We start from the raw sequence: 15,508 nt of genomic DNA on the forward strand, positions 1-15,508 counted from the left end.
TTTTCAGGCACTGCATTTAGTGTTTCAGAGTCTAGGAATTCAGTTGCCTTGGTAAATTACAGAGCTTTATATCCATTTGAAGCAAGGAATCATGATGAGATGAGCTTTAATACTGGGGATATAATTCAGGTAAGGTCTGCCATTCACGTTTAACTTGCAGAAATTGCACCACCTTCCTTGGCCTTGAGATACACAAGGTCTTATGTGTCAAAAGCATTACATTGGCACATTTTTAAAGCTTCCTCAAAATTTAAATTTGATTGCTTTTTCTTAAGTAAAATTAATGTTAATTCAGACGAAATCTTTCTTTGGATTTTACATATCCTAGATGTGTTGAGATTCTGTTTAAAATAACAATAGTGAGAGGTAAATGTAAACTTTCCAAAATTAGTAGATCCGGAATGATATAGTTGTTGCAGGTTATTTTACATGTATAGGTTGGCCTCTAAGTGTCTGCTTGAAATATGAACATAGTAAGTAGAGGCATGAATTAGTAATTAATGCATCTGAATTAAAATAAAAGTAGTTATTTAACAAATAGATGTGAAAAGTTCTTCTGAATCTTAACACTTTCCTAATCTATTGTTAACATTGACTTCTGCCTCTTGTTGGCTGGTCCTTTATGCATGTTCCCTCAGGCAGACATATACAGTAGTTTATTTTGTGTCTACTCTTTGTAGCACTTTGCTGGATTCATCTGAATATGCTATCTGTAATACTGCAGGACTATAAGATTGGAAATGTCTTCTGACATCTCAGTTGAAATGTGTTATTTTTTACAATGAGGGTGGCGAAATACTGGAACAGGTTGCCCAAAGAGGTGGTAGATGTGCTATCCCTGGAGACACTCAAGGCCAGGCTGGGTGTGATTTTGGCCAACCTGGTCTAGTTGAAGATGTCCCTGCTCATTACAGCAGGGTTGGACTACATGACCTTTGGAGGTCCCTTCCAACCTGAACTATTCTGTGGTTCTATGATTCTGTGTAATTATATCACTTGCCAGCATAGACAGTTTTGAAAGCATGTGCCTTCAGGTGGACTTGTGAAAACTGATTTACAGCCATGGGAGTACAATTGACATATATGTATCTAATATATAAGTATGTATGGTTCCTCCTCATTCAGACTATAAGCAATATATATAGGTGATGAGGGAGAATTTACAAAGCAATGTAGTACAAAATATTAAAACTGTGAAGTATTAGCCTTCATTTTGACAGTGTTAAATTGTTTATTTGCTTTTTTTTTATACCAGTGAAGCATGGAAGGGGAACAAGACAAGAAGGTTTTGTCTTTTTTTACTTCCTTCTCAGATGTAACTGTGTCATTTAACTACTGGTAACTTATTTCACAAATAGTCTAGCAGCTGCCAGCTCCTCCTCTTACCCTCAATGCTCAACTAAGCTAACTAGCTGATAGTATTTGATGAGCTGATAATTCTTAGCTAATTTTGATGAATTTGCTAATTTGTAGCATAGTGGAGGCTTCAATATTGCTATGACTGTTTAGAGATGCTCTATACTTAATCATATAGTAAATAACAGAATTTTTGGATGTGTTCTGGATGCAGTCAAATGGCAATTATATCTGTAAGCAGAACTGCAGCAGTTGTTTTCACGCACTGCTGGGCTTGCCAGCCACTGCCTCTTGGCTCTGCATTTGACAAAACAAAACACAAACCATCATCATTCCTGGCAAGCCAGAGTGGCTCCAGGTGTAGTACATGATCCCCAGTGTGCAGGTTTGGGATCTGTTTGAAGGAATATGATGTCTCTGAGGCCTGTCTCTACCTGTCTCTAAGTCATTGCAGTTGTTGCATTGCATCACCCTGTTCCTTGAATAGGGCAAAATCAGCCCCATTCTGGAAGGGAAAAGAATTAAATGCTGATCTAGTATGAGCGCTGCTCATGCTGTTCAGTTCAGAGTGCTAGTAGGTGCTGACACTGTGATTAAAGTATACCCTTTTTGTTTCATGCTGCTCTTTTCTTTGTATTTATCTGCCTGTACATAGGTTGATGAAAAAAATGTGGGAGAGCCTGGTTGGCTTTATGGGAGTTTTCAAGGACAGTTTGGTTGGTTTCCATGCAATTACGTAGAAAAAATGCCAGAAGGAGAAAAATCGTTATCTCCTAAGAAGGCCTTACTTCCTCCCATAGTATCTTTATCTACTACCTCAGCTGCTTCAGAGTGAGTTTTTGTTATGTTTGTGTTCAAGTCACATTTTCTAAGTTTAGCAAAGACATAATGTGCTGTATAGTTTTATTAGGTGGTTTGGGGTTTTTTATTGTTGTTTTGGGTTTTGGTGGGTGTTGGTGGTTTGGTTTTGGTTTCAATATAAATGCAGAAAACTTACTGAAGAACCTACCTGAAAGTCTTAGCTTGGAAATTATAAGTCTTTGATAGTCTGCTTGACAGTGTGTAGAAGGTGTTTTTTATGTATGTTAAAAAAAATATTACTCTGCTTGAGGTGCTTTAAAATAAAAATTGCAATGTGTTCAATATGCCTATATTCAATTTTCAGACCACTTTCACCAAGTAAATCTGCAGAAGAATCTGATTACCAAAACATCACTTTTTCTAGCCTGAATGTTAATACAGCATGGCAACAGAAATCAGCTTTCACTCGCACTGTGTCCCCTGGATCTGTTTCACCCATTCATGGACAGGTATATTGTGTGAGAATGGAGAGCTTGCTGTATTTTAGATTCACGTTAATGAAACTAATTTAAAGAACAATCCAAAACACACCTTTTCTAATACAGGGTGCATTGAACAGGTGTCCTGGGTTCAGCAATAGCAGTCATTTTTTCTCCTTCTTGGTAGCTGGTGCAGTGCTGTGTTTTGACTTTCAGGCTGGGAACGTTGCTGATAGCAAGTATGTTTTGAGTCACTGCTAAAATGTTTGGTTTGTCCAAGGGCTTTCTGAGCCTCATGCTCTGCTAGGGAGGAGGGGAGGCCGGGAGGAAGGAGAGACAGGACACCTGACCTAGGCTAGCCAAAGAGGTATTCCACAGCACGTCATACCCAGCATGTAACGGAGAATTACCTGGAAGGGCTGGGACTCTGGGGGATGGTAGAGGTATCAGTTGGTGCACGGTCAGGCAGGGTGGGGTGAGTTATGGGTTGGCGGCTGGTGAGGTGTTGTATTAGGTGTTCTTATCTCAACCCGTGGGGGCTACATTCTTTGGATTCTCCTTCCCAACCCTTCTGGAGTTGAGGGAGCAAAGGTGGGGACTGCACAAGCTCTGTGTGGATTTGTTTAAACCACGACAACAGGTCAGACGATAAAGAAGCTAGTCTGAATGCTCCACTAGTGTGCTTTAACATAATTCTGTATGTTTCCAGGGACCACTGAGCAAAGAGGCTCATGTAGTATGTTTCATAATTCTAAAAATAATCTGCACCTGTGATTAGACACACGAGATATTTCTAACAAATAAGAAATAGAATTGAGAGATTGTTCCTCAATTAGCAGCTTGTATACATCAGGCCCTCACTACATCAAGCCCTCACTTGCTTAAACTTCAGTAAAGGGTACATAAATGTTTGCTTTTTAATGCTTGCACCAGTTTGGGGTAGTGTGGTCGTTCAGCATCTCCACCTGTGTTTTAACAGGGGCAGCCGGTTGAGAACCTAAAAGCACAAGCACTTTGCTCTTGGACTGCAAAAAAAGATAACCACTTGAATTTCTCAAAAAATGATATCATTACTGTCCTGGAGCAGCAGGAGAACTGGTGGTTTGGAGAGGTACATGGAGGAAGGGGTTGGTTTCCAAAATCATATGTCAAGCTTTTACCTGGGAGTGAAATCAAGAAAGAGGAGTAAGTGCAACTTTTATTTTTTGTTTTATTCAACAGTTTACAAAAAGAGGTGGTTTTGAGGGCAAAATTCTTGCAGTGCTTTAAAGTGCAGACTATAAACACTATTTACAGTTTAAACCACCCCACTTCAAGCTTTTGTTTCATTCTGGCAAGCCAAGTAACGCTGGGCTCACTACTGTGTAAACAGACAGTCTTCGAGGCTGAGTGCTGTGAAAAATCAGTGGTGTTTGATTATTCATCAAGTGCCAGACTTTGTTTTGGTTCATTACTGAGTCAGCTCTCTTGTAGCATAGCTACACTCTGCCTCTGAAGGTGTCAATTTTTAAGTGACCTAGAAATAGTTGTAAGCTTGTAAGGAATATCTTGCAGAAGTAATGTATTTTTCTTTACTTGAAGAGATGTTTATATCTATCCTAATGCTGCAGGGCAACTGTTCAGGTAGGAATTCAAAGTCAGGTAACTGCGGAGGGATAGCTGCACCATTGTGTGTGAATTGTTCTTTTCATGTGTTATGATGAAAGTTCTTAGAAATTTTGTAGAATGAGAGAATTTAGACAAAATCTTGAATTTGTTCTTCTTCTGAATAGCATAATTTGCAGATGTATATTCTCATCTTTCAGCACTTTTTTTTTAAGTGGTAGGCTTGGATGACATTTATCTTAAATGTCAGTAATACCCATCACTGTTTGACAGTCAGGGGTGTCTTTGCAGTTAATTCAGAGGCAATACCAGCTTTGAGATAATCAAAGTTTTATCTTAATAGAGAGATCTGTTCTTGATCTGCCTTTTAGTTACACAAACCTTTGTTTTTTTCTGCAGACCAGAAGCTATTTATGCAGCTGTAAACAAAAAGCCTAATACACAGTCTTACACAGCAGGAGAGGGTAAGACAGCATGAAATATGCTACTTAATGATACAGCCTGGTTTTGCTTCACGTCATGTGAATAAGCTTAAATATGTGATGGGTTTCTGAGCAGGCCTTAATGCTTGTCCAGAGACACAGTGCAAATGTTGATTTAGTGATAGGAGATTTATAAAACAGAAATGTAAGTAAAGCTTATAACTAATTCAGGTTGAGTATAGGCCTGAGTTTTTCTTTTGTTTTTGTGACTGCTCAAGCTTTAATTTATTTCTGAAAACTTAAATATGTCTCATACTCATGAGTTCTTTTCCTGCTGTTCTCTGCTGTGTTACGCTGTACTGCAGAGACATGAGAAGGTCATTTTACTCTCCCGAGCGTGGATCGTCTGCTTTTAATCAGTAGGGAGTATATAAATACTACTAGAGAAAAATTTGTGGGAAGCACTTTCTAAGCTTTTTAGTCTAGTGTCTCTCCATGCTTCACCAATTATATTTTAATTTCACTTGTGTTTTCATTTTTGCTGTGTTAGATAAGAATGCTTTTAATCAGGTTTAGGTGTGGAATGTACATGCTTGCTGTGAAACACAGAGGGAGGGTGGAATGTTTAAAGCAGGAGATGAGCTTTCACGCTGTGGTATACAAGCCTCTGCTGATCTGCGGGATGATGGCAAGGTAGTAACTCTTACTGTGCCAATTTAACACAAAGTTGTGTACCTGTAATTCAAAGTTGTAAGCATGAGGTGAGATGTGATTACAATCAAGCAAGTAGCTAGGTTGATTCAAAGACTTGTGAAGACATGATCCATGTTGCAAACACACTGATGAACATTGATATCAAAGATACCTTTACTTGCATATGATTTATTTTTATCTTGTCTGAAACTGTTGTTTCCTTCTTTGTATGTGCTGTTTGCACAGAGTATGTTGCACTCTATTCGTATTCAAGCTCTGAGCCTGGTGACTTGACGTTCACGGAAGGTGAGGAAATCCTAGTGACCCAGAAGGAAGGAGAATGGTGGACCGGGAGCATTGACAGCAGAACTGGAATCTTCCCGTCCAATTATGTGAGACCAAAGGATCAAGAAGTGAGTTTGAATTCTGACAGTTGTGTTAAATGCAGGCTCAAAATTAAAATCTCCATGTGTTTTTCTGTCCACATGCTTAAAGTTGATGTAAACTCTCCTGTTTTTATTGTGCAATAAAAGTTGATTTTTGTGTCTCTGTAGGCTTCTGGTAATGCTGGCAAAACTGGAACTATAAATAAGAAACCCGGTAAGTGTGTGATAACTTTTTAACATTTAGGACTGTTTTGTAAGTGACTGTGAGCATTTAGGTTCATAGCAGTGCTTTAATGGTGGATTATGTTCTTAGCTGCAAGATACGTACCAGGATATTTCTATGTACCTAGCTCTTACTGTAATGAAAATGCAGTTAATATATTTTCTTACTAACAAGTGCAATTCATGTATTATCTTTTCAGAAATTGCTCAGGTTACAACTGCCTATGCTGCATCAGGAACTGAACAGCTCAGTCTTGCTCCAGGACAGCTAATACTTATTCTGAAGAAAAATGCCAGTGGATGGTGGCAAGGAGAGTTGCAGGTAGTTATTGAATGAGAAATAATTGTGGCTTTGTGAATAGCAAGGAGGTAATCTTGGATTTAATTTGAGAAAACAACTAAGTATAGTGTTCTAAAAGCTGGCTAGAAATCATAAATATGGTATAAACCAGATTTAGGGGGAAAAAGGGTTTTTATTTAAACCTTGGGTTGCTGGGGTTCTTGTTTGTTGCTTTGGGGTGGCTTTTTGGTCACAGAAAACAGTAAAGCTGTCAATGAATGTGTGCTTGAGATGGGGAAGAGAGTTGTTGACTGTTAATAAATTGGTTAGAATTTAATTGGTAAAACATTACATTGTAAAATTATTCTAATGAAAGAACTGGAATTCTTGGAAGTTGGAGTTGGGAGATAGTTTATTGCGAAGGTTGATGATCCCAATTTTCTCCTTTCCCCACTTAGTGATGAATTTCTAGTCCCAGGTGTTGAGGGTACTGTCACATGACATTCTTCTTAAATCATAGTTCATATTTTGACTTCTGGAGCCCTATGAATCTTGTCTGTAATAGCCTTCATCTTTACAACAAATGCAAAAACTTTAATCATCATCTTATAATGTCTTTTTGTTACCCTTTAGCTGAATCTGCAACATTACCCTGAATTTAAACATGTAACTTCCAGTAATGAATGCTATTTCCAGTAGTGGGATTGGACATTCAGCACAATAGAATGTCCTGTCCTCTTAATATCAGCTTTTTGGCCTTTGCCAAGGTATTCTACAGCCACACACACTCTTGTTTTGAGTAAACACTGATGTTAACACTCATTTCCCTTTCCCACAGTTAGAACAGGGCTGATATAACTGTTCAGCATCAGTTTTTAAAACCAGCCTGCTCTACGGATACATCAGGAGAGATCACAGTGAGCAAATCAAGAAGTTGCTGCACTGAGTTTCTGTGGATTAACAGCAGTGGAAAGCTTACTCAAAGCATGTACAAATACATGAATAGTTTGTATTTGAAGAAAAGCCCAGTGCTTCTTCAGGAAGAAGCCTCAAAGAATAAAAAGACAATTAAATAAAAAAGTGGGAGAAGGGAAACTGTGATCCCTGATTGTCAGTTCTTGATAGTTTGATAGTAGTAGACCTCAGTTTGCAGTTAGGTGTTTCTAAAATATGTGCTCACTTTTACATCCAGATTTGTGTGTGTGTGCGGACTCTGAAGTAGATTTATTTATTCTTCAGTGTGTGCAGAGATCATTTTTACCTATGGGGCTAAAAAACAAAACACTGAAAAATAAAAATCTTCTCCAAGTCTCATGCTGCAGTAGGTAGGAAGTGATATCAAATACTTAGGATTTTCAAAAGTAGCTTATGGTAATTGTTACCTCTGTGGATATCTCCTTGAAGACTCGTGGCACGATGCATAAGTGGAATGTTTGTAGAGCAGATTCTGAGACACACAATTAAATTACACACTGAAATCATTAGCTGCGCTTGAAAATATGGGACGAACACAGTTGCTAGAATATATTTGGGTGCAGCTTCATTTTAATTTGATTGTTTTATCCTTAAGCAGATATTTTTTTCCTTTTGAGATCTGTTTAGTATTTAGTTGATGTTTGGAATCCTGACTTTTTGTCTTGTGTGACATATTTCACATGTCACATAACAGTGTGACATATTTGTTGCGTTTTTCCAATCTATAGACTATTTAATTTCTTAATTGTGTACTGACCATTTAAAACATTTACAGGCAAGAGGGAAAAAGAGACAGAAAGGATGGTTCCCTGCCAGCCATGTGAAATTACTGGGTCCGAGCAGTGAAAGAACCACATCTGCTGCTCCCTCAGGTAAAAAAAAAGAAAACTAACAACCAAAGAAAGACTTTAATTTAGAATATATTATGTAACTGCTTCAGTTGCTCTGCTACTAGTCTGAATTACATAACTAGCATAATACTGTATATAATGGCCTGTGGTGGGTTGACCCTGTCTGGACACCAGGTGCCCACCAAAGCCACTCTGTCACAGACCTCCTCAGCTGAACAGGGGCCATAAAATATAGCAAAAAGCTCATGGGTTGAGATAAGGACAGGGAGACATCACTCAGCACTAACATCATGGGCAAACCAGACTTGACTTGGGAGAATTAGTTTAATATATTACCAATAAAATCAGAGCACGGTAATGAGAAATCAAATCAAATCTTAAAACACCTTCCCCTCACCCTGCCCTTCCTCTGGGCTCAAAAGGACTCCCTAATTGTCTTACCTCCCACCCTCCAACACACAGGGGGACGGGGAATTCATATGTTGTTTCTGCTGATCCTTCCTCCTCACACTCTTCCCCTGCTCCAGCACTGGGTTTCCTCCCACAGGAGACATTCCTCCATAAACTTTTCCAATGTGAGTCCTTCCCACAGACTGCAGTTCTTCATTAACTGCTCCAGTGTGGGTTCCCCACCAGGGTCACAAGTCCTGCAGCAAACCTGATCCAGTGTGAGCTCCTCTTTCCACAGGCCATAGGTCCTGCCAGGAGCCTGCTCCAGCATGGGCTTCCCACAGGATCACAGACTCCTTTGGGCACCTCCTTGCTCTGGTGTGGGGTCCTCCATGGGGTACAAGTGGAGGTTTGCTCCACTGTGGTCCTCCATGGGCTTGCAGGGGCACAGCCTGCCTCACCATGGGCTGCACCATCTCTGACTCAACACCTGGAGCACCTCCTCCCCTCCTTCCTCACTGACCGTGGTGTCTGCAGAGCTGGTGCTGTCACATATTCTCACTCCTCTCTCCAGCTGCAGTTGCTCCTGAGCAGTAACTTTCTCCCCTTCTTAAATACATTATCCCAGAGATGCTGCTACCATCACTGATGGCTTCAGCCTTGGCCAGCAATAGGTCCATCTTGGAGCTGCTGGCACTCACTCTGTCAGACATGGGGGAAGCTTTCAGCAGCTTCTCGCAGAAGCCACTCCTGTAGCCTCTCTGCTACCAGAACCCTGCCATCCAAACCCAGTACATAGCTGTCTCTGAGTATAGTGTCGCTTTGGAAGGTATAGTCCTAGTTAGAACCTGGATCTTTTGACAGACTTGACCATTCAGCTGTTGTCCGTGTCCAACAAAAGTGTCCAAAACAGTTTTTCATAGGGTCCCTTCCTAGCATACACTATTCTCTACATACCTTACAACAGAAACTCTTGTCATACAAAGGTGTTTATATCCGGAAATCTGTGAGAATGAGCAGTCCGTCTTCTATGGCAACAGCTTTCTAGTTTTGCAGGGTGCACTGAAGAGCCATACTCTTCTCATTTGGAAACTCCATGTTCAAAAATCTTACAGAGAACTAACAATCCTTGACAAACACCTTGGAATTACATGTGCAGCACCTTCTAGGGAAGGAGACTGAGCAGCAAATTTCCACTAGATTTTTCCATTTGAACGGCCAGGTACAAATGAGATTATTTCACAGAAAATTAGCTTTTTTGATTCTACATGCTTAAATTGTGCTGTTCTCCACAGCTATGATTTGCTTATACAACAGCTTCTGGGTATTACTGGACCAAACTTCCCTTCAAATTAGCAGCTCACAATTAACTAACGCATATTTCCTCTTCCTTTGCTACATTTTTTTCTCACAAGTATCAGGTGTAAGATAATCAAATGCACTTTCGTTCAAAGACAGTAAAAGAGATAGGAGCATGCTTGATGATATTTTATGATGTTTAGAAGTGGATTTGGCTATGTGCTATACTAACTGAATCCGTTTGCTACATAAGTGCATAGATACATAAAGTAGAGCTAAAGATTACTACCTGGCCCGATTGGAAAGAAAAGGGAGGTTAGTTCCACATCAAGACAGATCATGTGGCATTTTTCTTATGTAACAGTGTATGTGAAATTGTTGTTTCTTTCCCATGGTTATGTAAAGCACTGAAAAAACAGTGTTAATACTTGTGTAACTATTCTGATATTTTGGTTTTTTTCTTCATAGTGTGTCAAGTGATAGCTATGTATGATTACATGGCAAACAATGAAGATGAGCTCAGTTTCTCCAAAGGGCAGCTTATCAATGTACTGAACAAAGATGATGCTGACTGGTGGCAAGGAGAAATCAGTGGTGTGACAGGTCTCTTCCCCTCAAACTATGTGAAGATGACCACGGATTGTGATCCAAGTCAGCAGTGTAAGCAACTTTTATTCATTTTATTACCTTATTTCAAAGGTGCATTGTTACTCTTCTTTGCATTTGGAATTTGGAGTTCCAGGCATCAGCAGAATTTATTGGTACGTTAAGTACTCTTTCTTTAAATAATTTTAGTATAGTACTAAGTACTTCAAATATTTTTCTGTTTAACCCACAAACAACCATCACGTTACCAACCAGCCTGGGGGTGGTAGTAAGAGTGCTCAGGCGAGCTAAAAATGAAGGATTTCATAAATGTTCCCCTTCCAGTAAAGATGCTGCTGTTTGATAACTGACAGAGACTGGGAATTGGTACAGGCATTCTATGCTCCACTATAGAACTTGCTTGAGTTTTATAGAACAAGAAAAAGTGTCTGCTGTAGTCCTCTTTAACTTACAGGTAAAGTACATTACTATAATCAGTTAATTAAAAGGAACCATAGAAAGGCTAGGAAAAAGATTCTAGCATTAGCAAGTGATCTGTCCTATGGTAAATATGCGTGTCCTGGCTCCCAGCAGTTCAGCTCTCATCCAGTGCTGAGAAACAAGATACACATGAAAACATAGGTTAAGCTGAAAATTATCAGCAGCAGGCTGAGAACTGAACGCTAGAATATACACCTGCCTGACACTCAATTTTCTCTGCCTTTTTTGCACATGAGCACAGTAATGGCTTCTGGTGACCCACACACATGCACACCCCATTTTTTCCCCCCTTTCTTCCACCATTATTACTCCCTCAGCTTTTCATCCTGAGGAACTGTGATTAAACCAACTTTTATATCAGTCCGTGCCACCAGTGGGTTTGGGAATATATCTTGATGCTCCTTTGACATAACGGCCTTGTCCTTTTACTTGCCTTTTTTTTCCCCCTAGGCATCATTTGTAGTTTTCTCAGTATAAAGACAAACATCCAGAAGTCTGGTTCAGTTTCACTCTTAATAGTCTATATGTAGCATGTAGGACCAGTTTAAATTTAAGGTTTGATCAACATAGGTGTGTTGTTACAGAAGAATTCACAAATGCTGTGATGAAGGTACGGCCTGGACCAGAAAGTTACAATATTTAACCTGGGTGTCTTGTTATGGTACCTGGGTAGAATGCACGGTTCCTGAGGTTTTAGCTGCATTGCATCTGTGCCCGCATTTCTGGTAACACATTGATTTATTTATTTTTCTTTATGTATTTTTTCTAATGTCTCTGGCCAGTGAGGCCGTGAGAACAAAAACTTCTGCAGTTAGATTGAATTTAACATTCTTTTGATTAGGCCTATCTAAATCATTAAAATGATCCTTTGAAAGTCTTATTGTTGTTTACAAAATCTCAGTTTTGAAGAAATCGTGTAGACTAAACCCAGACGGACTCTAACATTAAGAGTCTGTCTGAGTGTTAAAACTTCCTGTATTTTCAAAAGCTATGGAGATAGTGGCTTATCACACCAGGTGTGTTGCCATATAAAGTAATGCTGCTGAAAGGGCTAAGTGCGAGGAGATTACATACACCACTCATTTTCAACAGAAGCGGTGCTGAGACCAAGTTGTAATTGGAAACCTTTGATATGATGGCTAGGTTTTTGTCATTATTTGCTGATATGTCTTTAGGGTGCTTCTCGGATTTCAAAGTTGTGGAGTAAAAATATTTCCATCCAAATCAAACTGTACTTGTGCAAACAGAACTTTCCTTTGGAAGTATGTTGACAAAGGGAAGGTAGTGGCAGTCGGATGAGCCAGTGTGCACCAGGTCATCCATACTTGATTGTTAAACTTTTGTCCAAGTAGTCTGTTTTCTATGAAGCAAATCTACTGGTGCTTAATTAACAAAATCCTCCTATTGGTGAATGAAGAATACATTGAATTTCATATGTTTTAAATTTTCTGAGCATTTCACATGAGCTGACTTATGTATCAGCTTTGTGCTGGGATTTGCCACTCTCTTGTGATATTAAAACATACACATTTGGAAACTTCAGGGGAAGTCTTACCTGATAAGTCCAGAGCCTGCTCAAAACCGGCATGACTTCTTAGCTCAAGCAGAGAGTTGTGCAAATATTGTTACACAGATTTCACCTGGACTGCTTTCATATGGTGCAGAGTGTGAACCAGTAAGTTATGTTAGCAGTAAGCTAGTGCTGCATCACTCTTCTATAACCAGAGAGGTATGTAAGTATGTACTGACTGAACTTTCAAACTTCCTTGGATTTCCTTAAAATAGTTTCTGCTCACTCTTAAATATAGTGCGGCTCCTATCACTACTATTCTTGAGAAATCACTAAGTAATGGTCCTATAGAAATGTTGATGTGGCCCTCTAGGGACCAGCTTAGGCATATGACAATATGATTTTTAAAATAGATTTTTGTATTTTAAAGAATTGTTAATCCCAGCATTGTAATATTTGCCCAAGAACAGCAGTTTCTTCCACTGTCTTTCTAGATGGTCAAATATAAATGGTGTTAGAAAGGGAGCAGACAGATTTGGTTTACTCAAATAGGTTTGCAGCTTAGGGAAGACCTGCTTTTCCTGCAAATTTAAACTCTGCTGTACGGACCACCTTCGTATCTGGTGTCTTACCTGAGACTTACTAGTTATAGCTGTAATGGCAAGCTTCTCCCGCAAAGAGGGAACTTAGGTTAGTGAGGTGTTTCTTCTCTCGGGTTGCTGAAATAGCTCTCTGAATGGAATAAACTGTGCTGACAAGATCACTTATCCTGTTGGTGTAGCTTCATGTCCTTGCCTACCATCTCCACAAAAAAATGGAATCAGCCAAGGGTGTCTTAGGTCTGTCAACAGGTCTCTTACATACAGTTGTGTCCTGCTGATTGCAGAACACACAATACTTGGGAATGATGCTTTCAGTGACTGTGGTGATGGTTAGACTTACTTACGTTTTAATGACATTTTCATAGCCCTTGCTCTAATATTTGCACAGAAGTAATCAGAAAGAATCCGTAAGATATACAGGAGGTTTCAAAATATAAATAGGCATAGTTTTAAAGTGAAGGAATATGCATCATCTCATAGTCTGTGTTCTTTAAGTGCTTGCTCAAGCTGTTCAGAGTCAGAGCTTTCTTGTCTTGTCAGTACCTGTCTAGGACATGTCTACCAGGTTTTCTTTCCATTGTACCCAAGGACTGCGTAAGGCAGGTAGGTGTTGTGCATCTACCACTTCCAGTTCCACCCAATGGCCTGGTCTGGAGAGAATTTTTCTGTTTCAGCCAGTCTGTCTGCATGAAGCAGTTGTTCGTAGAAACTTGTTTCCTCCTTATCTCTTGCCCTTTTCAGTGAAAGAGCTTTTTTCCAATTTTTCATCTTATCCATGCTACCAGTCTGAGCCTTGTCCTTGTGGTTTCCTTAGCTGAGATTTTCTCTGCTCATTTGCCTCGGATGGAGGGCAAGACAGATGCTCCAGCTACATACTTAAACGTTTCTCAGTGTTATGAGATCAGTTCACTTCTCAGAGATGTTCTTGCTGAGAGCTGGACAGCCCAGCCAGTTGGAAACTCTTATGCTCAGTGTGCAGAGGCTTCCAATTCATGTTACCTGAGGTATCTGTTTCCCTTTGCAAGACTGGTCTTTCACAGAGATGAATGTTGTACCAGTTCTTTCTACTCTAATGTACATAAAATTATTGTTTCTGTTCACTCTTTTTTACTTTTCTTAGCCCAACATTGCTGCAGTTCCTCAGCCACCTAAGTTACCCCTTCAGGTGCTCAGACTTGAGCTCCTGGTAGTCCCCGTAGCCTGATAAGCACCTTCTTCCCCCATTTAAACCTGCTTGCTCTGCCTTCTACCAGTGCAGTGGCAAAAGCCTGAGAACATATCTTCTCTCTGTAGACTGCTCTTCACAGGTGTATTATGATAGTGTGAATTTCCTTGGATATAAACTTGATGTTCACAGTAACATCACTAGATCTATTTATTTTTTTCTTCCCCAAACCTTATCTGTAGATGTGACAGATGAGAGACATGAGGCAAATCCTGTCCTTTCAACAGCAAGGATCTGTATTTCCTGAAGTTTATCTCCATGCCCAAAAGATCATTAGGATTCCTGTCCAGCACTGTCTCATGAATGAAGCTGTCCAATTTTCAACGATATTGATAGTGAAAAAACAGCTTCTGAACAGACCTGCTCATGTCAGGTGCATTTGTGTGCCTGTATATGGACAATACATTCTGAAGTTCCCGAGTTATTGCCAAATAACTTCTCTTTATGATGATGGAGTAAGAGTTTATGGTATCAGTGGCTTTGAAGTGTTGCATGTTGCCAGTCCACATTCATTTTTTAACATGTGAAATTAATTAATTTGTTCTAAGGTTTTACTCAACAGCTCCAGTATTTTACTCCTTTTACCAAGGATCAAATACAGAATCAGTCCATTAGTTGATAGTGAACATGGTCATTTTGTATTTCTAAAACTATTTGGTAGTTTTAGAATGTCTGTCAGGCTCAATAAAGATTCCACATGGAAATCCTGGGGTCTGGAATAGTCTCCAGATTGCCTATAAAGTATGCACAGCTGTAGGCCACGTCACACATCTGCCTTTAACCTGACTTTGCAGTTTCTCTTCCAGAGCATGTAGATCTTGGTTTGTGATGGGTGCATTGAGTGATGTGGTGTGTCCTACTTCATGGACACGTATTACAAGGTTTTAATTCCTTTCAGGCTTTGAGCAGAGTCAAACAGGTTAATTTTTGTGTACCAATATGAGTAAATTCCAGTGTGACTTTTCAAGTTCAGTTTGTATCGGATTTTCTAATGTCTCATTACAAGTTTCTCAGGAGAAATCCTGGCTTTGTTGACATCTCAGGGAATTTTACTGTTGCCTTAAAAAAAACCCTAGGGCTTGACCTTGTGTTGAGTCTACAGAAGTCTTCCTTGGGAAGAAAGTGTATTCGTGTCAATCAGCTACAAGTGATTTCAGGGTCAGTGATGGCTGGTCACAGGTACTGTGTGTTTATAAATATGAAAATGCAAGAGTAGAAGCTTGTGGTGTCTGTTTTCAGAAAGTTGAATGTTTGTCATTCCTTTCTGACCTTTCTGGTGTTGTTCTGTCTGTGTCCATAGAGCTCATGTGTTTCACTCTTCAAATT

General features: G+C 39.6%; 1 protein-coding gene across 3 annotated transcripts in view; it reads left to right on the forward strand.

The window, feature by feature from the left end:
* Positions 1-15,508, forward strand: part of ITSN2 (intersectin 2) — an 87,215-nt gene that overhangs the window by 53,340 nt on the left and 18,367 nt on the right. For all 3 annotated transcript variants that reach the window (XM_034060946.1, XM_034060948.1, XM_031046626.2), the window contains exons 19-28: positions 8-129; positions 2,012-2,187; positions 2,522-2,666; positions 3,616-3,821; positions 4,641-4,705; positions 5,603-5,769; positions 5,911-5,956; positions 6,165-6,286; positions 7,995-8,091; positions 10,228-10,419. In XM_034060946.1, the coding sequence (XP_033916837.1) occupies positions 8-129; positions 2,012-2,187; positions 2,522-2,666; positions 3,616-3,821; positions 4,641-4,705; positions 5,603-5,769; positions 5,911-5,956; positions 6,165-6,286; positions 7,995-8,091; positions 10,228-10,419 (1,338 nt within the window). The remainder of the gene's footprint in view (positions 1-7; positions 130-2,011; positions 2,188-2,521; positions 2,667-3,615; positions 3,822-4,640; positions 4,706-5,602; positions 5,770-5,910; positions 5,957-6,164; positions 6,287-7,994; positions 8,092-10,227; positions 10,420-15,508) is intronic.

This window comes from Melopsittacus undulatus, chromosome 3, assembly GCF_012275295.1.
Source record: "Melopsittacus undulatus isolate bMelUnd1 chromosome 3, bMelUnd1.mat.Z, whole genome shotgun sequence".
NCBI classification, from domain to species: domain Eukaryota; kingdom Metazoa; phylum Chordata; class Aves; order Psittaciformes; family Psittaculidae; genus Melopsittacus; species Melopsittacus undulatus.